Below are 26363 nucleotides of genomic sequence, written 5' to 3' on the forward strand. Positions count from 1 at the left end.
AAGCCACAGCTTCCACCATCTCCGCAGTTCACATCCCGGGCGTAGAAAACTGGGAAGCAGATTTTCTCAGTCGTCAGGGCATGGATGCGGGGGAATGGTCTCTGCACCCAGAAGTGTTTCGAGAGATCTGTCGCCGCTGGGGAACGCCGGACGTCGATCTCATGGCGTCACGGCAAAACAACAAAGTCCCGGCATTCATGGCACGGTCTCAGGATCACAGAGCTCTGGCGGCGGACGCGTTAGTTCAGGATTGGTCGCAGTTTCGACTGCCTTATGTGTTTCCTCCTCTGGCGATGCTGCCCAGAGTGTTACGCAAGATCAGGTCCGACTGCCGTCGCGCCATTCTCGTCGCTCTAGACTGGCCGAGGCGGTCGTGGTACCCGGATCTGTGGCATCTCACGGTGAGTCAACCGTGGGCGCTTCCAGACCGCCCAGACTTGCTGTCACAAGGCCCATTTTTCCATCTGAATTCTGTGGCCCTCAACCTGACTGTGTGGCCATTGAGTCCTGGCTCCTAGCGTCTTCAGGGTTATCTCAGGATGTCATTGCCACCATGAGACAGGCCAGGAAGCCTACGTCCGCCAAAATCTATTATAGGTCTTGGCAAATCTTCCTATCCTGGTGCGCTAATAACGGTTTTACTCCATGGCCGTTTGCCTTACCCACTTTTCTTTCATTCCTTCAATCCGGAATGGACAAGGGTTTGTCACTTGGCTCTCTCAAGGGCCAAGTATCGGCGCTCTCAGTGTTTTTTCAAAAGCGCCTAGCCAGGCTTCCGCAGGTCCGCACGTTCCTGCAGGGAGTTTGCCACTTAGTCCCACCTTACAAGCGTCCGCTGGAACCCTGGGATCTTAACAGGGTGCTAGCGGCTCTTCAGAAACCACCTTTCGAGCCGCTGCGGGATGTCTCTCTATCACGTCTTTCGCAGAAGGTGGCCTTCCTAGTGGCAGTCACATCACTTCGGAGAGTGTCTGAGCTAGCAGCACTGTCATGCAAAGCCCCCTTCCTGGTGTTTCACCAGGATAAGGTGGTTCTGCGTCCGGTCCCGGAATTTCTCCCTAAGGTGGTATCCCCTTTTCATCTCAATCAGGATATCTCCTTGCCTTCATTTTGCCCTAATCCAATTCACCAGTGTGAAAAGGATTTGCACTCTTTGGATCTTGTGAGAGCACTCCGGCTCTACGTGTCTCGCACGGCGCCCCTGCGCCGTTCAGATGCGCTCTTTGTCCTTGTCGCTGGCCAGCGTAAGGGCTCGCAAGCTTCCAAGTCAACCTTGGCTCGGTGGATCAAGCAACCGATTCTCGAAGCCTACCGTTCTTCTGGGCTTCCGCTTCCTTCAGGGCTGAAAGCCCATTCTACCAGAGCCGTGGGTGCGTCCTGGGCATTGCGGCACCGGGCTACGGCTCAGCAGGTGTGTCAGGCAGCTACGTGGTCTCGTCTGCACACGAAACACTATCAAGTGCATACCTATGCTTCGGCAGACGCCAGTCTAGGTAGGCGAGGTATTCTTTTACCCACCCAGGGACTGCTCTTGGACGTCCCAATTGTCTGGGTCTCCCAATGGAATGACAAAGAAGGGAATTTTGTTTACTTACCGTAAATTCCTTTTCTTCTAGCTCCTATTGGGAGACCCAGCACCTGCCCCTGTGCCCCTCGGGCTGGTTGTTTTTTTGTGTACACATGTTGTTCATGTTGAATTGTTCTTTTGGTTCATGGTTTGCAGTTCTCCGAACATCCTTCGGATTGCATTTACCCTAGACCAATTTATAAGTTTTCTCCTTCCTGCTTTTGCACCAAAACTGAGGAGCCCGTGATCCACGGGAGGGTGTATAGGCAAAGGGGAGGGGTTACACTTTTTAAAGTGTAATACTTTGTGTGGGCGCCGGAGGCAGAAGCTATACGCCCAATTGTCTGGGTCTCCCAATAGGAGCTAGAAGAAAAGGAATTTACGGTAAGTAAACAAAATTCCCTTCTTTATTACTTACCGTAAATTCTTTTTCTTATAGTTCCATATTGGGAGACCCAGACCATGGGTGTTTAGCTTCTGCCTCCGGAGGACACACAAAGTACTACACTTAAAAGTGTAGCTCCTCCCTCTGAGCTTATACACCCCCTGGTAGCCAGTCCTAGCCAGTTTAGTGCAAAAGCTGAAGGAGAATAGCCACCCACAAGTAGAACCGAGTAAGAACCGGAACAACCGGAGACTCTGTCCACGACAACAGCCGGTGATAACACACGGAACAAGAAAATTGCCAACAGGGAGGGAGCTGGGTCTCCCAATACGGAACTATAAGAAAAAGAATTTACGGTAAGTAACAAAATTCTCTTTTTCTTTATCGTTCCTTTGGGAGACCCAGACCATGGGACGTTCCAAAGCTGTCCCTGGGTGGGAATAAACAGAAAAAACTAAGAAGTAGGCGGAGCCTAACTTCACAAATGGGCGACAGCCGCCTGAAGGATGCGTCTGCCCAAGCTCGCATTTGCCGAAGCATGAGCATGCACTTGGTAGTGCTTCGAAAAGGTATGCAGGCTAGTCCAAGTGGCAGCCTGACAGACTTGTTGAGCCGTAGCCTGGTGCCTAAAAGCCCAAGAGGCACAGACAGCTCTGGTCGAGTGTGCTTTGATCCCCGGCGGGGGAGGCACCTGAGTACTCTGGTAGGCGTCCGAAATGGTCGATCCAATCCAACGGGCCAAGGTAGGCTTAGAAGCAGAGAGACCCTTGCGCCGCCCTGTGGTTAGCACAAAAGGAGAGGTGCACCGCCTAAGCGCAGCGGTGCGAGACACATAAATCCGGAGCGCACGCACCAGATCTAGAGTATGCAGCGCTTTCTCAAAGCGATGAACAGGGGCCGGACAGAAGGAAGGCAAGGAAATATCCTTGTTAAGGTGGAAGGGAGAGACCACCTTAGGAAGAAAGTCCGGGGTCGGACGGAGAACTACCTTGTCTTGGTGAAAAACCAAAAAAGGTGACTCAGAGGAGAGCGCAGCCAAAATCAGAGACTCTCCTGAGAGAAGTTATGGCTACTAGAAAGGCCACCTTTTGAGAAAGACGATACAAAGAAACCTCCCTAAGGGACTCAAAAGGGGGTTTCTGCAATACTGTGAGGACCAAGTTAAGGTCCTAGGGATCCAAGGGCCGCCGATAAGGCGGAATGATGTGAGACGCACCTTGCATGAAGGTGCGGACCTGAGCCAGCCGGGCGAGACGCCGCTCGAACAGCACTGATAGAGCTGAGACTTGTCCCTTGAGAGAGTTGAGGGACAGTCCTAGCTGCAGACCGGACTGTAAAAAAAGACAGAAGGGTCGGCAACGAGAATGGCCAAGGAGAATGGCCGGAAGAGCGACACCAGGACAGGAACATTTTCCAAGTCCTGTGATAGATCTTGACGGAGGAAGACTTACGGGCCCGAGTCATAGTGGAGATGACTTCAGGAGGAATACCAGAAGCCGTCAAAATCCAGGACTCAAGAGCCACGCCGTCAATTTGAGTGCCGCAGAATTCGGGCGGAAAAATGGACCTTGCGAGAGCAGGTCTGGACGGTCCGGAAGATGCCACGGCATCTCCACGGACAGTTGGAGCAGGTCCGGATACCAAGCTCGCCTGGGCCAGTCCGGTGCAATGAGGATGACTCGACGACCCTCCATTCTGATCTTGCGCAGGACTCTGGGCAAGAGAGCTAGAGGGGGAAACACGTAGGACAGACGAAACTAGGACCAGTCTTGAACCAGAGCGTCCGCGGCGAAGGCCTGAGGAGCGTGGGAGCGAGCCACGTAAACCGGAACCTTGTTGTTGTGACGGGATGCCATTTGGTGATTGATGTAGGCAACCGCTGTCGCGTTGTCTGACTGGACTCGAATGTGCCTGCCCGCCAACAGGTGGTGAAAGGCTAGGAGAGCTAGGAGCACAGCTCTGGTTTCCAGCACATTGATTGAAAGGGCTGACTCGGACGGAGTCCAAGTGCCCTGTGCTCTGTGGTGGAGATGTACCGCTCCCCAGCCGGAAAGGCTGGCATCCGTGGTGAGAATCACCCAGGACAGAGTCAGGAAGGAGCGCCCTTGGGACAGGGAGAGGGGTCGAAGCCACCACTGAAGAGAGCTCCTGGTCCGTGGCGACAGAGCCACTAACCTGTGTAAGGAGGAAGGCCGCTTGTCCCAACAGCGGAGAATGTCCAGCTGCAGAGGACGCAGATGTAACTGGGCAAAGGGAACCGCCTCCATGGAGGCCACTATTTGACCCAGCACCTGCATCAGGCGCCTGAGGGAATAACTGCGGGGCCTCAGGAGAGAGCGCACCGCTAGCCGGAGAGACTGCTGTTTGATTAAGGGAAACTTCACAAGTGCCGGCAAAGTCTCGAACTGCATCCCTAGGTACGTGAGACTCTGGGTCGGAGTCAGAGTGGATTTGGGAAGATTGACAATCCACCCGAATTTGGCTATGGTGGCGAGAGTGAGCGAAACACTCAGCTGACAGTCTGCGCTGGATGTACCCTTGACCAGAAGGTCGTCCAGATAAGGAAGCACTGCTAACCCCTGGAGGTGCAGGACCGCAATCATTGCCGCCATGACCTTGGTGAATACCCGAGGGGCCGTGGCTAACCCGAAGGGGAGAGCCACGAATTGGAAATGATCCTCTCCTATCGCAAAACGTAACCAATGCTGATGTGACACTGCGATTGGCACATGTAGATAGGCATCTCTGATGTCGATGGACGCCAGGAACTCCCCTTGGGTCATAGAGGCAATGACTGATCGCAGAGACTCCATGCGAAAATGCCGCACCCGGACATGCTTGTTGAGAAGCTTGAGATCCAGGATGGGCCGGAAGGTACCGTCCTTTTTTGGAACTAGGAAGAGATTTGAGTAAAAACCTCTGAACCGTTGCTGAGCGGGAACTGGGACAATCACTCAGTTTGCCTGCAAGGACGCCACGGCCTGCGAGAAGGCGGCGGCCTTGGAGCAGGGGGGAGTTGAGAGAAGAAGGGAATTTTGTTACTTACCGTAAATTCCTTTTCTTCTAGCTCTTATTGGGAGACCCAGACGATTGGGGTGTATAGCACTGCCTCCAGAGGCCACACAAAGCAATTACACTAAAAAGTGTAAGGCCCCTCCCCTTCTGGCTATACACCCCCAGTGGGATCACTGGCTCACCAGTTTTAGTGCAAAAGCAAGAAGGAGGAAAGCCAATAACTGGTTTAAACAAATTCACTCCGAGAAACATCGGAGAACTGAAAACCGTTCAACATGAACAACATGTGTACCCGCAAACAAACCAAAAATCCCGAAGGACAACAGGGCGGGTGCTGGGTCTCCCAATAAGAGCTAGAAGAAAAGGAATTTACGGTAAGTAACAAAATTCCCTTCTTCTTCGGCGCTCTATTGGGAGACCCAGACGATTGGGACGTCCAAAAGCTGTCCCTGGGTGGGTAAAGAAATACCTCATGTTAGAGCTGCAAGACAGCCCTCCCCTACGGGGAGGCAACTGCCGCCTGCAGGACTCTTCTACCTAGGCTGGCGTCCGCCGAAGCATAGGTATGCACCTGATAATGTTTGGTGAAAGTGTGCAGACTCGACCAGGTAGCTGCCTGGCACACCTGTTGAGCCGTAGCCTGGTGTCGCAATGCCCAGGACGCACCCACGGCTCTGGTAGAATGGGCCTTTAGCCCTGACGGAACCTGAAGCCCCGCAGAACGGTAGGCTTCAAGAATTGGTTCTTTGATCCATCGAGCCAGGGTGGCCTTAGAAGCCTGCGACCCCTTGCGCTTACCAGCGACAAGGACAAAGAGTGCATCCGAACGGCGCAGGGGCGCTGTGCGGGAAATGTAGATTCTGAGTGCTCTCACCAGATCTAACAAATGTAAATCCTTCTCATACCGATGAACTGCATGAGGACAAAACGAAGGCAAAGAGATATCCTGATTAAGATGAAAAGAGGATACCACCTTCGGGAGAAACTCCTGAATGGGGCGCAGCACTACCTTGTCCTGGTGGAAGACCAGGAAGGGAGCCTTGGATGACAGCGCTGCCAGCTCAGACACTCTCCGAAGAGATGTGATCGCTACCAGAAAAGCCACTTTCTGTGATAGCCTAGAAAGTGAAACCTCCCTCAGAGGCTCGAAGGGCGGCTTCTGGAGGGCAACTAGTACCCTGTTCAGATCCCATGGATCTAACGGTCGCTTGTACGGGGGTACGATATGACAAACCCCCTGCAGGAACGTGCGCACCTTGGAAAGTCGTGCTAGACGCTTCTGAAAAAAGACAGATAGCGCCGAGACTTGCCCTTTAAGGGAGCCGAGCGACAAACCTTTTTCTAACCCAGATTGGAGGAAAGAAAGAAGGATAGGTAATGCAAATGGCCAGGGAGACACTCCCTGAGCAGAGCACCAGGATAAGAATATCCTCCACGTTCTGTGGTAGATCTTAGCAGACGTGGGCTTCCTAGCCTGTCTCATGGTGGCAACGACCCCTTGGGATAAGCCTGAAGACTCTAGGATCCAGGACTCAATGGCCACGCAGTCAGGTTGAGGGCCGCAGAATTCCGATGGAAAAACGGCCCTTGGGACAGTAAGTCTGGTCGGTCTGGCAGCGCCCACGGTTGGCCGACCGTGAGATGCCACAGATCCGGATACCACGCCCTCCTCCCGATAGAGCCAGCAGCTACTGCTGACTACAAACAGTGGAGCTATGCGTGGATGTCTGACCTCCTTCGCACAAAGCAGAAAACTGGTGAGCCAGTGATCCCACTGGGGGTGTATAGCCAGAAGGGGAGGGGCCTTACACTTTTTAGTGTAATTGCTTTGTGTGGCCTCCGGAGGCAGTGCTATACACCCCAATCGTCTGGGTCTCCCAATAGAGCGCCGAAGAAAAAAAATCTGTTTGGAGGGCTGGAAGAGAATTCTATCCTGTAGCCGTGAGATATGATGTCTCTCACCCACTGATCGGAGACTTGCTTTAACCAAGCGTCGCCAAAGTGGGAGAGCCTGCCACCGACTAAGGACGTGGCTGGAGCGGGCCGAGAGTCATGAGGAAGCTGCCTTAGTGGCAGAACCTCCTGCGGTCTTCTGCGGACGCGCTTTTGGGCGCCAGTTGGAATTCTGATCCTTGGCTGAGTTAGCGGACGAGGCGGAAGGCTTAGAGGATGACCAGTTGGAGGAACGAAAGGAACGAAACCTCGATTGATTCCTACCCTGGGCGGGTTTCTTGGTCTTGGTTTGTGGCATGGAAGTACTCTTCCCGCCAGTAGCTTCTTTAATGATTTTATCCAGCTGTTCACCAAACAGCCGTGAACCAGCAAAAGGGAGCCCAGCAAGAAACTTCTTGGAAGAAGCATCTGCCTTCCACTCTCGAAGCCACAAAACCCAGCGGATAACAAGAGAATTAGCTGAAGCCACCGCAGTGCGGTGAGCAGCCTCTAGCATGGCAGACATGGCATAAGATGAAAAGGCTGAAGCCTGAGCAGTTAAGGTAACCATCTCAGGCATAGATTCCTTGGTGAGGGAATGCATCTCCTATAGAGAAGCAGAGATGGCTTTGAGAGCCCACACTGCTGCAAAAGACGGGGAAAACGCGGCCCCCGCGGCTTCATACACAGATTTGGCCAGAAGGTCAATCTGACGGTCAGTGGAATCCTTAAGTGAGGTGCCGTCAGCCACCGACACAACGGTCCGGGCTGAGAGCCTAGACATCGGAGGGTCTACCTTTGGGGAGTGAGACCACTCCTTGACCACCTCAGGTGGAAATGGAAACCGGTCATCAGAACCACGCTTTGGAAAGCGTTTGTCAGGGCAGGCCCTGGGTTTGGTCACAGAAGGTCTGAAAACTGGAGTGGTTAAAGAACACACTCTTCACTCTCTTAGGCGAGGTAAACTGATGTTTTTCTGCCAAAGAGAGTTGCTCCTCTGACACTGGCGGATTGAGATCCAGCACAGAATTAATAGAAGCAATGAAATCACTAAGATCTGAGTCACCCTCAGAGAAATCGATGGGATACATAGCCTCCGAGCCCCCAGTGAGGGCATCCTCCTCATCTTGAGAGTCAGCTCTTGAGACAGAGCCGTGGGATGGGGAGGGGGAGGAAACCCTGTTCCTTCTCTTAGAAGGACAGGGTCTGGGATCAGATGATGAATCCTCCGTGAGCTCCGATGGACGGAGGTCAGAGGATAGGAGTCCTCTGTCAAGAGTATTAGAGGCACCCTGTGAGGGGGGCTGATGCATATTCAAAGTCCTGGACTAAAGTCCCATGGACTCAGCAAATGACTGGGATATGGACCTAGAAAGGGACTCTACCCAGGCTGGGGGTTCAGTCACAGGTGCAGCAGCAGCAGTCTGAGAGACCACTGGGCCTTGCTCCTTGTGTGAGACATGCTGGTGGTATACAGAGGTCCACAACCGGAGACCGGCTGTGGCTTACCAGACCGCTGAGCGCGGTGTTGTGTGCCCTCCAGATCCCGAAGCCCGGTCCCCCAGTCGCAGCACCTCAGCAGAGATGCAGAATGCAGGATGTCCCAGAGCAGAGTGAACTCTGCCTGAGAAATGACTAGGGGGCATTCCTATAAAAGAGCGGGAACTGGAGGGCTATAGAGACCTGCAGGGAAGGAGGGACGCCCCAGCAGTGGGGAGTGTCCCTCCCCTGTGTAGGACGGCCGAGCCGAACCTGTCCCTCTGCATGAGTGACATGCGAGGGCAGGAAAATGAAACTAGGCCTCCGGCGAAGCCGGGGCCTAAATTTAAGCGGCGAGGCCGACAAGCAGGCTCCATTGGCGCGGTTCTCAGGCAAAAAGCTAGAGAATGCGCCGGAAAAGTTAAAACAATCACATACAGCATACTCTCCCCTTACAATAAAGAACCGGGACCCCCAACATAAACGTCTCAGGTACTTAGCTGCTGAGACGCAGGGCCATGTCCCTGGGGATGAGTGCTCCGGTCCAACAGAATCCTCAAGGGGCTGTGGATGGAGACCGGACTCCTGCCAGGCATGGAGACCGTGCTGGCTCCCACTTCAAGCCAGAGCCCAGAAGGGATGGTGAAGGAGTGCGGCATGTAAGGCTGCAGCCTTGTAAATCAACCTTAACACCGCCGACACAGTGGGGTGAGAAGGGACATGCCGGGAGTCCAGACATGGACCCGCTTTTCTTCAACCTCTTTCCAAAAGTCAAACAAATCAGATGAGAATGCATGTGTGGATGTATGCCTCCTGACACAAAGCAATAAACTGGCTAGGACTGGCTACCAGGGGGTGTATAAGCTCAGAGGGAGGAGCTACACTTTTAAGTGTAGTACTTTGTGTGTTCTCCGGAGGCAGAAGCTAAACACCCATGGTATGGGTCTCCCAAAGGAACGATAAAGAAAAAACGCATCCGGCCACCGCATGCGGTTTCTTCCACTGCGCATGCTCAGTAGCGTGCCGCAACTGGAAAAAAACGGACCGGCCGCATGTAAAAACTTATGCAAAGGATGCGGTGTTTTCGCCGCATCCGTTGCATAGGTTTCACAGCCGGATTGAGCCGCACGGCTCAAACCGGATGTGTGAAAGTAGCCTTATGTTTCAGAAAAGGTTTGTGGAACCAGTTGAGAGTGGCATAATATTTGCACAACTACAAGTTGCACAGAACTTTTTGGGCATTGAGAGTTTTATACCACAATTCAGGGAAACTCTTGATGAATAGTCCGCTTATCATAGTTTAGGGCTGCCTTACTTGAATTCACAAAGTGAAGTGTAAGCATGACTGGGCATAAGCCTGTACACATTTTAACCAGGTGAATGTTCATTTATTCCAATATTACTATGTTTGTAAAGCAAACAAAAATTCGTTAAGTTTTAAATGGCTCGAATGGCTGCATTGTGAGGTGAAACAGGAATAGTGTAGAGGACAGTAGGTCTCAATCAATAACACACACTTACATGATGATACAGTGCCAGATTGGAAAGTGTTAAACAATTTTATTAATGCAATTCCACCTCTACACTCGGATTTTACACACTGCAGGGAAATAGCACATTTTACAAATAATTTACAGAGGTCCAACAAAACAAAAATATATTGTGAGAAAAGCCTATGTAAAATATATTGTACTATTCTAACGATCTCCATATCAAAAATAGATTCTAAAATGGGCCTTCGGTTGTCACTGCCTCGCTCTTATTACCAAATATGAAAATAGCAAGTAAGAGAAAGTATGCCAACTGAAAGAGAATCGGTCACCAGGGTTTTGCTCCTCCGAGAGCAGCATAATGTAGAGACATGGATCCTGATTCCAGCAATCTGTCACTTACTGAGCTGTCTGCTGTCATTTTGATGAAATCAATGGTTTTCTCTGCTGCAGATCTAGCAGTTATACAGAGCTCAAATATGCTGGGACTACCTGGCAACAGGACAAGTTGTCCTCTAATGATAATTTACTGATGATTAAACAAGAATTTTATCAAAACTACACTAAGCAGCTCAGTAAGTGACATCGCTGGAATCAGGATCTCTGCCCCTTTGTTATACTGCTCTGATTAGGTGGCAAAAACCTGGTGACAGATTCCCTTTAACGCTGCTTTCACACTGCGTTATAACCTACGTTCAGTGGTCCCATCTGAGTTTCCGTCCCAAACCCCCATGAAACACGTTTCAGATGCATGTGCTAATGGGGCCATTGACTATAATGGTGCAGATAGAGTCACACTGTGCGCTGTCTTTCACCATGTTCGGGCATGTACGCTTTCTGCAGACAGACACCCAGAAATAGTCACTACGTCTGGGTCTCCCCCTGCAGAAAGCATATACACCCGAAAATGGTGCAAGACAGAGTACACGCTGATGCCATCTGCCCCATAATAGTAAATAGCCCCGTTGGCGCATGCTTCTAAAACCCATTTTGCGGGAGGGTTGGGACGGAAGCTTAGACTGGACCACTGAACGTAGGTTATAACGCAGTGTGAAAGCAGCCTAAGAGTTACTAATGTCCTTCAAAACCAACTCTGCAATGTAGAGGTAGCCACATTAAACAACTCTTACAATCATTTCTAATATAAATGTGTATTTTTGCTCTACATAGTGAATTAAAAAAAAAAAAAAAAAGCAAGTATCCCATAAGATAATGCTACATTTAATATTCGAGCAGGCACATTCTTTAAATGTCTGAAGCTGCAGCATTGGGGCAGGTACAGTAAAACGGAAAGTAAAGCCCCGATTCATCAAGCAGTATTCACCAGAGTACCATGCTTATTTGGTGACTTGATGTTTTGACGCCAGTCAGTGCCAGCTGCAATTATTAGAAAGGTGGCAAAGCTTAGCAATGACACCTAACACATTCATCAAACATTATGCAACAGGGTGGCGTAAATTAAAACACAAAAAAAGGGTTATGCACCAAAATTACAGAGACACAAACCTCTTAATGGAGTACTGAAGGAAGATGGGCCAAATTTATTAAGGATGACCCGTAGGAGGACAATCAATGACTTGGGCCCTAAGTTTGAGTACTATTATAAAATAAATGACAAGCCTGAATACAGAATGTATTTGTAAGTGGAGCAGGGTTATAAAATTCTTTTTGATTTTTAGTATTTTGACCACTGACCTTGATAAAAACACAAATTTAATTACAGCTTTTAATTTGCATTTTTTAACCAAAATTCCATGCAAACGTAAGCTAAATATATAGAACATCATTTCACGTGTGAATAAAACACATACGTGAAAAAAAAAAAAAAAAAAAAAATTGTACTGGTGTCCTCAGCGTGCCATATGTGTTTTTCCGGTATGGAGAAAGAAATTACAAAGATTCTCCTATACATTAAAGCACGGATGGTATACTGATGTCATCTGTGTGCTCTGTGTTTTTCACAGAGTCATAAACTTGTTTTAGCGCTTGTCATCAGTGGTGCCCAACATGAAACAAAAAAACAGACACGTCTATGTGTAGTTCACACTGACCATGAGAAAATGCATATGTGTGAAGATCACGATAGGTTATAATGGGTACTTATGGTATTCATGAAAGAAAAAAAAATTGAATGCTACACATTGCGGAAACATACACGAGAAGTGTGACTTAGTCGAACATTCTGATTAACGGACTAAAGGCTATGGTAACGAGTTTGTTCAGAATTGTGTGTGTTAAGGAACAGTAAACTATACACAAGAATAAAAATCTATGCCTAATTATTATCTGAGCTCCATAACACATTTAATTATGTAGCGCCAGTTGAGTTCAATGCCTCCAAGAACCATGGATTAATCTCATGAGAAAAAGCCAAGATGCTCAATTAAAAGAATTCATAGTAAAGCTACAAGTCATTGCTTTTATGTAATACAATCCATGACATGAATCTGTAGGGTATCCATGTCAGGCGCAATCAGTTGACACTTAGGACAAATGTGTACAGTAAGGCTGGGCTGCTCCATGTTCTCTGCTCCTAGAAAAGTAGAAAAAGTATATATTATGAATGATGAAAAGAAAATATCTAAACTGTATTTCTATAGCATATGTATTTGGCAGTCATCAGCAATGCTTTCAACATGTGTTACCAGATTTCTAAAACCATACAGTTTTAAAACATCTGCAGCAAGCCGTTTTTCTTGACAAAGCATTATTAGAAAGAACCTGGCATTGTAAAGGTGTGGGTATAACAGCGCTGTTCTGATAAGTTATCCTTTAAAACACACTTAGGACATCATGTCAGGCTTTGTTCACATCACATTTCGGAGGAATATGTAGTGTATTCTACCTTATACCACAGAGTGAACAGGTGGCAAATGTATTTAATGGGGGGGGACTTTAAAAGGCAATAGTATAATAACACTATAGTTGTAACATAAGACATTTCAGTTACAGTTTTAGCTAATCAGTTCTTAGCTAAAAAAAACATATGTTTCAATCGTGTAATTGAAAGTAACGGTTAAATTTTACCTCTGGATGCAAGAATAGGACTTTCACAACCATCTCCTGATCTCATGGAGCCATGCCGCCTCTGCAGCTGTTCTATGGACTGCCTACGGAGAGAGGAATTCATTTTTTACTGAATACTGTTATTTTAGATTCTACTTCTGTGACAATTTCTGATTATATATTCTAGTGGTTAGAGAACACCACATTTTTCTTTTTCCACCATTAAAAGATACTCCTATTGCATCCCATATACATGATATATAGCTGAAGGCTCGTTGGACCAAAAGCTGGAAGCTTTCACTTTTGAGAAGCACCCCAGATACAGGAATGCTTGGCTAGGCTGAGCACTCCTGAGTTCCCTATCAAGCTCCTCTGGCAATGGCTTATCTCCCAGAGAACGAGAGGGCCAGTTGTTAGAATTTGGGCATGCCAGATCTTTATGTTGGAGGCCACCATACACAGACTGTTAGAAAAAGGTAACGTGTGTTACTGCAGGTTGCTACAGTGATATACAAAAGCTTTCGCACCCCTGGTCAAAGTTACTGTTATTGTGAACAGTTAAGCAAGTTGAAGATTAAATGATCTCTAAAATGCATAAAGTTAAAGAGGACACATTTACTTTGTATTTTAGACAAATATAATGGTGATGTTAAATTTTTAACCCCTTAACGGCTGAGGACATACCCTTGGTCATGTTGGATTAATCACCGCAGGCTGCTGCGGTGATCCTTGCACATGTTTGCAGATTTGACCAGACAGGCGTGGGTGGATCGCGGATTCACCCGCACCTATTAACCCCTTAAATTGCGCTGTCAAAATAAAACAGTGCTATTTAAATGGCGACGGTGGGGAACTACTTACTGACCATCTGATTTAATCTTTGGGCCAGTTGGTGGTTGTACACTGCTAGGGAGGGGCAAACTTTTTTTGCATAGTGTCAGTCTCCTAGTAGCAGTACCATACATATATTGTTTACTGTGTCCCCCAGTGAAGGCTCCAAGAAATTATTGCGAGTGCCAAAAATCATTTTCATGGGAAATGTGGCAAAACGGCTTTTTTGACTGCAATTACAGTAAAAACAAAGCATTTTTGTACTTTCTTCATAAAATCAACATGTGAACATAGCCTATTTGTAACAACTACCACACAGCACAACAGCTCCTCTAAAGCCATGCAAAACCCTTTTGACTCTGGATCACAGTGGCCAGTATAAAGCACAAGTATAAATATAGGGAGAGTGATAAAATGGAAACAAAAATATAGTCATGCACCGATTGACTCCATCTTCTTAAAGGGGAGCATTTGCTTCTGGTGAGATGTCGGTGAAATGATAAACTCTGAACAAAATCTTAATCAAAAGCAAATAAAAATGGAAGATTTATATGCACAAACAACACATACCTTCCTCGTTCCTCCTTCAGATTTTCATTCTCTTGAAGTATAAATGCCATGCGTGCTGCTAACTGCTCCTTCTCTTGATGAATATTTTGTCTGGCCTCTCTTTCTGCATGAAAATCACTACAGTAGATATCAATCTAGACAGGATATAAGAAAAAAAAAAAAATAGAACACAAAAAACATCGGGTCAATGAAAAAACAACAGCAGTCCAAAGTTAAACTAAAACTACAGTTAGATTTCTGCTTAGAAACAAACACTGACTGACCATATTCATGTCAAGTGGTGCTCAAAACGATGGCTCATTCACCGAAGGGTTTGGAAAGGGAACAGCGTTATTTGCTTTTTGGAGTGTAAATTTGGCTGGAATACATTGTGGACACTAGGTCACATTTGTAGAGACCATGAGGTGCCAAAATAACCCCATAAGTGATCCCATTTTGGAAACTAAATCATTTTGGTGTAGTGGTGGGGAGCATATTTTGTTAACTTTTAGCATTAAAAAAATAAAATAAAATAAATACTAGAATATATATTTATAAAACAGCCAACCAGGAAATGTTCAACTGAAGAGAACAATCAAGACAAGTCACTAGGAAAGTCAAGGAGTCATAGAAGTATTGTAAAACCTAACAACATGCAATACTGCTGCCGATTTGCATATATTACAGAAAATAGTAATCTGCACTTGCGGGTCTCACTAACACATTTGAAGCCTAAAGCGTGGTTCTAATTTGCCTGTATTGTTGAGTTGGGCCTTTTATAGTAAAAAATCCAGTAAACGGGAATAGAAGGCGACATGGAAGAAAGAAATGAGATGACATAGTAGGAAAAGGACAGTGTAAAAAGAAGCACAACGAAAATTAATTACTCTAGAGAAAAGCCATTAGGCAGAGCTATAGTGCTTGGAATGATATACAGTGCTGGCCAAAAGTATTGGCACCCCTGCAATTCTGTCAAATGCTCCTCATTTAATTCTTCAAAATGATTACAATCACAAATTCTTTGGTATTATCTTCATTTCATTTGTCTTCAATGAAAAAAAAAAAATAAAATTGTCATAAAGCCAAATTGGATATAATTCCACACCAAACATAAAAAAGGGGGTGGACAAAAGTATTGGCACTGTTTGAAAAACCATGTGATGCTTCTCTAATTTGTGTAATTAACAGCACCTGTAACTTACCTGTGGCACCTAACAGGTGTTGGCAATAACTAAATCACACTTGCAGCCAATTGACATGGATTAAAGTTGACTCAACCTCTGTCCTGTGTCCTTGTGTGTACCACATTGACCATGGAGAAAAGAAAGAAGACCAAAGAACTGTCTGAGGACTTGAGAATCCAAATTGTGAGGAAGCATGAGCAATCTCAAGGCTACAAGTCCATCTCCAAAGACCTGAAAGTTCCTGTGTCTATGGTGTGTAAAGTCATCAAGAAGTTTAAAGCCCATGGCACTATGGCTAACCTCCCTAGATGTGGAAGGAAAAGAAAAATTGACGAGAGATTTCAACGCAAGATTGTGCGGATGGTGGATAAAGAACCTCGACTAACATCCAAACAAGTTCAAGCTGCCCTGCAGTCCAAGGGTACAACAGTGTCAACCCGTACTATCAGTCGGCGTCTGAATGAAAAGGGACTGTATGGTAGGATACCCAGGAAACCCCCACTTCTAAAGGCTGCTTTACACGTTACAATTTGTCGTGCGATGGCACCCGCCCCCATAGTTTGTGCGGCACGGGCAATTTCTTGCCAGTGTCGCACAATGCTGTAACCCCCCATCACACGTACTTCCCTTCCAAACGACGTCGCGGTGGGCGGCGAACATCCACTTCCTGAAGGGGGAGGGACATTCGGCGTCACAGCAACGTCACACACCGGCCGGCCAATAGAAGCGGAGATGAGCGGGACAAACATCCCGCCCACCTCCTTCCTTCCGCATTGGCAGCGGTCGCAGGTAAGCTGCAGTTCATCGTTCCCGGGGTGTCACACAGAGCGATGTGTACTGCCTCGAGAACAACGAACAACTGGACGTTCGATTTTTAGAAAATGAGCGACGTGTCAACAATGAACGAGAAGGTGAGTATTTCTGCTCGTTCATAGCGGTCACACGCTACGATATCACTAACGATGCCGGATGTGCATCACGACGTGACCCCGCTGACATTTCGTTAGATATATCGTAGCGTGTAAAGCAGGATTTACCCCGAGACATAAAATATCCAGGCTGGAGATTGCCAAAACTTACCTGAGAAAGCCTAAAACATTTTGGAAGAATGTTCTCTGGTCAGATGAGACAAAAGTAGAGCTTTTTGGGAAAAGCCATCAGAGTTTACAGGAAAAAAAAAAAAAAAAAAAAAAAAGAAGGAGGCATTCAAAGAAAAGAACAACGGTCCCTACAGTCAAACATGGCGGAGGTTCCCTGATGTTTTGGGGTTGCTTTGCTGCCTCTAGCACTGGACTGCTTGACCGTGTGCATGGCATTATGAAGTCTGAAGACTACCAACAAATTTTGCAGCATAATGTTGGGCCCAGTGTGAGAAAGCTGGGTCTTCCTCAGAGGTCATGGGTCTTCCAGCAGGACAATGACCCAAAACACACTTCAAAAAGCACTAGAAAATGGTTTGATAGAAAGCACTGAAGACTACTAAAGTGGCCAGCAATGAGACCAGACCTGAATCCCATAGAACACCTGTGGAGAGATCTCAAAGTGGCAGTTTGGAGAAGGCACCCCTTCAAATCTCAGGGACCGGGAGCAGTTTGCCAAAGAAGAATAGTCTAAAATTCCAGCAGAGTATTGTAAGAAACTCATTGATTGTTACCAGAAGCAGTTGTTCACAGTTATTTTGGCTAAAGGTTGTGCAACCAAGTATTAGGCTAAGGGTGCCAATACTTTTGTCTGGCCCATTTTTGGAGTTGTGTGAAATGATCAAGGATTTGATTTGTTTCATTCTCTTGTGTTTTTTCATTGCAAGCAAATGAAGATAATACCAAAGAATTTGTGATTGCAATCATTTTCAAAAAGAAACTGAGTATTATCTGACAGAATTGCAGGGGTGCCAATACTTTTGGCCAGCACTGTAAGCACATTTCAGTTAGGGAAAGCCAGAATGGTGGTTCATGGATTGTGTGATCTAGTGCCAACTGTGCCACCTAGTAGTATTAGTAGTGCCCCAAACAGACTTTCAGACAATGGCGCACAACGTGGCCATGTTGACCTGAGGAACGTTCCTTCCTGCCAGGCAAACAAATAATAATAAAGTGTAATTACCAGGCGATGGGGACAGCTAAGAATAGGTAGAGGAAGCAGTCTAGTTTTAAGACCTGGATGCGGTCTAACCAGGAAATTTGGTGTTTGCCCCAAGTTTAAAGAATGAGGCTTTCAGAATGTTGAGAGGGTAAGCGACTAACAAGAGACCCTAAAGGTCCGATTACACTGCACGATTATTCCTAGAAACATTTGTTTCATGATAACTGTGCAGCCTAAACAGGCTGCTGATCACCCAAAGAACGAGCAAAATGCTCACTTGTCGGGTGAAATGATCTTTGGGTTTGCATAAAAGATAAAATGTGTGTCTTGCTGAGAGAGATTAAGTGGAAACAGGATCTGCATTGCCAAGAACAATGGCGGCCTTTGCACACTGAACAATCTGTTACATATATCATTAAAACATACAAAAAAAAAAAAAAAAAAAAAAAAAGGGAAGAAGAAGTCATTAAAGTCATACAGAAAAAAATAACTTCACTATAATGGTCAACTCACACTACCTTGTAGCCCATCATCTTCAAATTTGTTCTGTGTGTGGCCCATTTACCTGTCAGAGGTAGAGACCCCTGCTCTAGCTTTTATATGGTCATGCACTACTATTTATGCACACGGCGGGGGATCAGATGGGAAGGAGCACCATTTGGATTACGGAACACAGAAATTGTTGCAATAGATAGTGGGTTAAATTAGTACAGCCCCAGGGATGCTTGAACAGCAGAACTCAAAATATAATGAACCCGATCCGTAAACAGAAGTTTAAAAACTCCAAAATTACATTTTTATGGTCGCTATAATTACACACTGTTGGAACAAGCGATCACAAATGTCATATCAATCCCAAAATGGTATCCATAATAACGTCTTACAGCGCAAAAAATAAGCCCTCACACAGTTCAATTGATCAAAAGATAAAAATGTTAAGAGTCTCAGAAAATGCTAAAAAAAAAAATAAATTCATAAGTTCGATATTTTTAAATAATAATAAATAACTAACAAGTCTGATATGATCGTAAACATATCTATAAGCAGAACCGTATTGCGAGGTCATTTTTAATCACACGATGTACTCCATAAAACGAGGGAGATCATATAAAACATGTAAGAAAGTATCTATGCATCTCCTTTCTGGTCAACACATAGTAATAGTGTATACCGTATTTTTTGAACTATAAGACGCACTGGACCATAAGACGCACCCTGGTTTTAAAGGAGGAAAATAGGAAAATAAAACTTTAAGCAAAAAAATGTGGTCATGACACACTGTTATGGGTCGAGGATTTGCTGCTGACACTTCTGGGGGTAATGTCCCCAAATTCTCTATTAAGGTACCGCATCCTGGTAATGATCCTCCTGCCTTGTATATGATCCTGCTCATATACCCCCATCCTGCTCATATACCCCCCATCCATCATGTTCATATACCCCCCATCCATCCTGCTCATATACCCCCCATCCTGTTCATATACCCCCCATCCATCCTGTTCATATACTCCCCCATCCATCCTGTTCATATACTCCCCCATCCATCCTGCTCATATACCCCCCCCACCCTGTTCATATACCCCCCCATCCATCCTGTTCATATACCCTCCCACCCTGTTCATATACCCCCCCATCCTGTTCATATACCCCCCCATCCTGTTCATATACCCCCCCATCCTGTTCATATACCCCCCCCATCCTGTTCATATACCCCCCCCATCCTGTTCATATACCCCCCCCATCCTGTTCATATACCCCCCCATCCTGCTTATATACTCCCATCCTGTTCATATACCCCCCCATCCATCCTGTTCATATACTCCCCCATCCATTCTGCTCATATACCCCCCACCCTGTTCATATACCCCCCCACCCTGTTCATATACCCCCCCATCCTGTTCATATACCCCCCCATCCATCCTGTTCATATACTCCCCCATCCATCCTGCTCATATACCCCCCCCACCCTGTTCATATACCCCCCAACTCTGTTCATATACCCCCCCATCCATCCTGTTCATATACCCCCCCACCCTGTTCATATACCCCCCCATCCTGTTCATATACCCCCCCCATCCTGTTCATATACCCCCCCATCCTGTTCATATACCCCCCCATCCATCCTGTTCATATAACCCCCCATCCATCCTGCTCATATACCCCCCCCATCCATCTCATATACCCCCCCATCCATCCTGCTCATATACCCCCCATCCATCCTGCTCATATACCCCCCCATCCATCCTGCTCATATACCCCCCCCATCCATCCTGCTCATATACCCCCCCATCCATCCTGCTCATATACCCCCCCATCCATCCTGCTAATATGCCATCCTGGTATATGGCATGTATCCTATAGCACAGAGAAAAAAAAAACGTTTATACTCACCTTTTGCTCACTCCCTGCAGCACCGATCATCTTCCTCTCTGCGCCACTGACCCGTGTGTGTGGAGCAGTTCCCCTGTAGCATCGCAATGTCTTCCTGTCTGTGCCGATCAGCTGATCAGCACAGATCAGCTGACCGGCACAGACAGGAAAGACATCGCGTGCTGCAGGGGGGACAGCTCCACACACGGGGACGGGTGAGTACACCGATTCACTGCACCCCGCGCAGATGATGACGCGTGGGGTGGCAGTGAATACAGCCGCACATGATCACTCCAGGCTGTAGTTGCCAGGGGTGATCATGCGGACCGGCTCTTTACTATGCGCGCGTACCCACTCGTCCTCCCGCCCACCTGTCAGCCCCGGATTCAGCGCTGAGAGATGGGCAGGAGGATGGACGTGCATATGTAATGAGCGGGCCCACGTGGTCAAGGCAGGCGCTGCTGCTGCCTGCTCGTGCCCCCGATGACCCGCTCCACCGCAGCACCCTCATTCCCGGCCGCAGCCCTATAGTCAGACCATAAGACGCACCCCCAACTTTCCCCCAACATTTCGGGGGAAAAAAAAAGTGCGTCTTATGGTCCGAAGAATACGGTAAATGAGCTTTGCTAGCTCAGCTAACCATACAGATACAGTCAAAGACAAACCATGGCCAGCCATTTCTGGGAAATAGTCTTTGTCAAATGCAAACATAAAAATAGGATTGGGTAAAATATTTTTTCAAGATTTGTGTTCAAGCTGTAACTGTACAAGATGTGGACTAAACCTCTATGAATGCAGTGTGTGTAGTAATTTACTTATATTTTCACCTGAGCACGAAGAACGTCAATTGTCTCTAAATCGGCTTGGTGTTTGGCAGCCATATCCTTAAATTCATCAATCTCCAACTGCTTCTTAGCCAATGCTTTTTCGCAGGTATCAAGTTTTTTCTGCATCTCAAGAAACTGAATTTTTGGTACTTTTTCAGACTGTGGACAGAGGAATAAAAAACAAGTTCTGCTAAAGTAAAATAATGAAAATAAAAAACCTGGATCGTCTAGCAAGATTTTTTTCTGCAAGGTTTCAGAGAGAAGTAAACCTGCGATTCATGAGCTGCATTTGGGCATAATGAATCAGGTTCCCTTTAAAGCTGACCTGTCAGACTATATTAGCATTTTTTAAGGGCAGAAAATTAAGAGCGGAGATACTAAAGTTCACTAAAAGTACTGAAGTTTCACAGGTTTCTTAGAAAGAATATAATTATGAGTATGCTGTATTTGTGAGCTCAGCCACTGCCCCTCCCAATGATAGAAGGCCACTGTGAATATTGGTAGATACATCAGTGGATATGAATATTTTGGTAGGACTAGCGGGGAACAGTGAGGTCTCATGATACTGAATACAGTGGACTTTAACTACGTGACTATTAGGGCAGGGGCAGATGGCCAAGAGAGTCAGGCCAATTATGCAAGGGACACTGATCAAACCCTAATCAGGGTTTGATCTGAGTGTCAGCTTAGTGCAATCAGATTCTCTTGAATAAGAATCAGAGCACACAGAGAAGAAGATCAAGAAATTTTGTTCTCCATCCTTCGAAATCACAGAAATCGGACAGCACTTTGATCAAACTCAGACGTTAGAGGTAAAAGTCTGACATTGGTCCGATAGCGATCTGATGTTTTGTTGGACTGAATAGAGGCTGTCTGCCCCTGGCCTTAAACACATATCTAGAAGATTTTAGTTTGAACTCATGTCACTGCTTTCAATCTATAGACTAAATGTACATTCTTCTTCTACCTGGCCATTTTTCCTCTAAGTACTCTGGTTTTCTCTTCTACAAAAACATTTTAGGGCGACTGGCTTTCTTTGAAAAGATTACTAACATGAGTATGTGTTTGAAATAGGGAGTTAGAGAATGAACTCCAACTCTATACAGTGAGACAAACAATGGAGGTCCTATATGATTAGGAATTAATTAATTCATTACCTAATTAACTTGTCTCCAGGCAATAGGACTATAACCTCCAATTCTGCTTTGTGGATCATAAATACCATGTTCAGTTAAAAACAAAATATTAATATCCTACATAATATTATTATTATTACCTCAGCTTGTCTTAGTATCTCATAGTCTGCCCTCTGCTTCCCCAGAGCTTCCTCCAGCACAGAAATCTGTTTCCTACAAAGAATAAGATAATGTGATGAGCATCAAGAACAGAGATCTATAACTATTAAAAGCAGCTTTAGCTGATCATACACATACAGCACTCACTTGGCAGGCAAATCAGTCACCCACATAAACAAGAATGTTTGGCTTGCGCAAGTGTTCATAAGCTTTCAAAAAAGGGGAGAGTGGAAAAAGTTCCTGCCAGAAGAACGGCATCTATTAGGAGACACTTGGGAGGCCCTATACATGACTCGCCCACCCCAGGGCCTTAGGTGACTTGGTGTCAGGCCGGACTAGTCCGGGGTAGTCAGCGATGGCGGGGCCCGACTCAGTGACCCTGGCGGAGTCAATTAATATGGCGGTATGGGGGAGATGGTAATAAAGTTTGTATAACATTTGTGATGCCACCTGTGGATGGCGGCTTTGGAGCCGCAGCTGCTGGACGGGACCTCCTGGGCTGGTGTTATGGCAGCTGAGGTGTTTCTTGCTCCCCACAGGTGGAGCAGGTACCCCGGGGCAACCATTTGTAAAGTCTGTGGTGGATGTTGATGAGGTGCAGGGCCGACAGGGCAGTGGAAAGGACACAGACAATGATTTCTTTTATCTTCTCCTTTACTTGTCCTCAACCGGTGACCTCCAGGGAGCCTGTTACAGTTGGTAGCGGCGGTCCGGTAGCCTGGAAGCAGTCAGGGAACCCACACTGGCCAGGTGAGTAATAAGGCCTGATCCCTACGCTTTGTCTGTGTAAGCGGGGCCCCGCTGCTTCAGCAATGCTGAGACCCGTTCTGTCGTTCTCTGAGGTAATCTATTTCCTCCCCCGTATGGGAGGCTGTGTGGACTGTCACAGGTGTCACTCTTCCAGTCTTAGCTCCAAGTCCTGGCTCTACAGCTGTGCCTTCGGGTGTGGGGCAGACAGAGACCTGAAGTCCTCTCGTCCTCCGGATACAACCACCGATACTAGAGTACTCGATTGGCCCCGAACTCCAGTATTCGGTTTTTCAGCGATGACGTCGGGGTGAGCTTGCTGTGCTCCACTCCCTGGTGTCCTTCTCCTCTTTGTGGATTGTTTTTTTTCTGGGCTGAGCGATCCGGCTCAGCTCCCAGCTCACACACCACACTACTCGAGTTCTTTCCTCACTGAACTCTCCTCAAAGACTACCTAACTCCTCCCCCAGGTCAGAGCTTAAGGAATCTCCCTGGAACTCCAGGTTTAGAGCTCCCTCTGCTGGCTCGGGGGAGAAACTGTTTTGGATGATGGTACTTCCTGGCCAATGGACTTCCCCAACTATCTCCAGGCTCAGCATTAACCCTTTTGGGGAGAGCAAAACTGCTGTGGCATCCAGACCGCATGGATGCCACATACACATGACTATTGGCCAATCTCCATGACATTGGCAGACTTTAGTCTAATATGTATGGGGACCTTTACATCAACCTTTTAAAAGCTGGTATTCTATAGAACCAACTTTTTGAGTTATATTGACCTATGATTTTAATATTTGTTGTGTTCTATATAGATTAGAACATAAAAGTTGCAGCTCATTCAGCCTTCATGGTTTTAGATAATTTGTGTTCACGCACTGCTGCTCCTCCGACTTGCTCCGTTCCATCTTCATCTCAGACTGCAGGCTTTCAACTTGAAGCTCTAACTTGCTCACAGAATACTGAAGCTTCTGTCTCTCATCCAGATCAACCTGATTATCCACAAGTTTCTTATCTAGAGATGAACATCTAGAACCAAGAACAAAAAACAATACAATTATAAAAACGTAGTAGAAAACCGTAAAAGGTTTCCCAAATTTAAGAATTGTAAGTGAACATGCCAGGGACCCCATTACTCTTGTCACTGCAAAATCAGTTAATACGTCCTATTCTTGGCTGACTCGTGTGGCCATTGGCCAGCACATTTAGGCGAGGTTGAAGCTGTAGGCGGCAGCCATAACATGAGAACCACATAGTAAATAAGATGCCAGGAAAAGATCTGCACTGATGGAATGAATCCCTTCAATCACTACGTACCTGTCCTGCAGCTTATTTTTTATGATCTGTGCTTCGTTTAATTTTTCACTTGTTTCGTACAGTTCTTTATTCAGAGCGTCAATCTTCTGCTTTAGATTTTCTACTTCCATAGACAGCTGTAAAACAAACTTATTTTAAGCACACTGTACGGCCAACTACAATGTCTCCAATATAAAGCAGAGAACAGGCTGTAATGTGGAATAATGCATTACTAACGTGGCACCACACAGCAATTCTGGGGGTTATGGACTGATACAATTACAACACCCGTTCCATAATCATGTACAAATGGCATATGCGGTTCAAAAACCTAGAAAGGCTGCAGAGCATAGGTACAAGAGAAGATTTTGGTAGACCATCCCTACCAGATGTGGAAAGAATAGGTAGATAATAGGAAACACACTAATATATTATATATTTAAACTGGCATTCATGTAGGAACACACACACACACCTCTCAGTATTACGCCATGTGCACACGTTGAGTATTTGTTGAGTTTTTTAACGCCGTATTTGTAAGCCAAAGCTAGGAGTGGGTGAGAAATGTAGAAGTGGTGCCTGTGTTTCAATTATACTTTTCATCTGATTGTTTTACTCCTGGTTTTTTGGGAGGTAAAAAAAAAAAACAAAAAAAAAAAAAAACACAACTCAAAATACTCAACATGTGCATGTGGCCTTAAAGAAGTTGTCCAGTTACCAAAACGGGTTTTTTTTTTTTCTGATAAATCTTGCTAATATGTGCCCCTCAACACATCTATTATGTTTTTTCAGCAAAATTACCTTTTATTGTGCACTAGCAGCACACGGTCATTGCTGGCTCCAGCTCTGATGGGGTTAATCTCTCCTCTGACTTCCTGTGTTCAGTTCCTACAAGTCCCAGAATTCTTTGTGGCTCTAGGGCGGTGTCCTAGCTTATCTAACACACCCATTGTGTCTAATACACCCACTCTGCACCCACCCAAACCCTCCTCCCTGCCTCTTCCCTGTGGATGCACTGAGATCAATCATACAGAGACAGCAGCAGCTCTACACAGCCAGGGGAAGAAAGTGTGTGTGCGCGTATATACAGTGTGTGTGTGTGTGTATATATATATATATATATTATATATATATATATATATATTAATATATTAATATATATATATATATATATATAAATATATATATATATTAATATATTAATATATATATATATATTAATATATTAATATATATATATATATTATATATATATATATATATATATATATATATATATATATATATATATATATATATATATATATATATATATATATATATATATATATATATATATATATATATATATATATATATATATATATATATATATATATATATATATATATATATATATATATATATATATATATACACATACATACATACATACATACATACACACACACACGTATACAGTGTGTGTGTGTGTGTGTCATACTCACCTGTCTGCAGGGTCCCGGTGCCATGCCTGCTTCCAGCCCCTGTCTCGGTACCGCCGCTCTGGCTGTGTGCAGTCTCCCCGGGGCACGCACGAAGCTTGCAGGACCTGGCCGTGGATCACCTGATGCAGTCACCTGACGCATCAGCTGATCGTAGTCTCGCCGGCTTCTTCGCGCTCGGCCGGCTATCAGCTGATCCTGCCGTCAGGGGACTTCATCAGCTGATTACCGGCAGCTCCTGCAGTGATGGGCCAGGATCAGACTCCGCTCCAGGCGCTGCCGGTAATCATCACAGACGTATTTTTTTTTTTATTTTGCACTGATGCATCAGCTGATTGTATAATCGGCTTTTATACAATCAGCTGATGTATGATGTGATTCACGTAGTTTAACCTGACACATCATCTGATCGCTTTGCCTTCCAGCAAACCGATCAGATGATATTGGATCCTGATTGGACGGCGCGGGACCCTAACCCAGGATTACTGCGGAGGGGGGTTTATTTCAATAAAGATGGAGTCACTAATTGTGTTGTGTTTTATTTCTAATAAAAAATTTTTTCTGTGTGTTGTGTTTTTTTTTTTATCATTACTAGAAATTCATGGTGGCCATGTCTAATATTGGCGTGATACCATGAATTTCGGGCTTAGGGCTAGCTGATAATATACAGCTAGCCCTAACTCCATTATTACCTAGCTAGCCACCCGGCATCAGGGCAGCTGGAAGAGTTGGATACAGCTCCAGAAGATGGCGCTTCTATGAAAGCGCCATTTTCTGGGGTGGCTGCGGACTGCAATTCGCAGTGGGGGTGCCCAGAAAGCTTGGGC

At 46.0% G+C, this 26363-nt stretch overlaps 1 protein-coding gene across 1 annotated transcript in view; it reads right to left on the reverse strand.

Annotated features, from left to right (window-relative positions):
- Positions 1-9923: 9923 nt before the first annotated feature.
- The window catches only part of OPTN (optineurin), an 83461-nt gene continuing 67021 nt past the window's right edge, over positions 9924-26363 (reverse strand). The window contains exons 8-14 of the mRNA XM_075345268.1: positions 24074-24189; positions 23636-23785; positions 21994-22066; positions 20718-20876; positions 14276-14409; positions 12896-12978; positions 9924-12401 (exon numbers count right to left, since the gene is read on the reverse strand). Of these exons, the coding sequence (XP_075201383.1) occupies positions 12289-12401; positions 12896-12978; positions 14276-14409; positions 20718-20876; positions 21994-22066; positions 23636-23785; positions 24074-24189 (828 nt within the window). The 3' untranslated portion in view covers positions 9924-12288. The remainder of the gene's footprint in view (positions 12402-12895; positions 12979-14275; positions 14410-20717; positions 20877-21993; positions 22067-23635; positions 23786-24073; positions 24190-26363) is intronic.

Source organism: Anomaloglossus baeobatrachus, chromosome 4 (assembly GCF_048569485.1).
Source record: "Anomaloglossus baeobatrachus isolate aAnoBae1 chromosome 4, aAnoBae1.hap1, whole genome shotgun sequence".
In the NCBI taxonomy this organism is placed as follows: Eukaryota; Metazoa; Chordata; class Amphibia; order Anura; family Aromobatidae; genus Anomaloglossus; species Anomaloglossus baeobatrachus.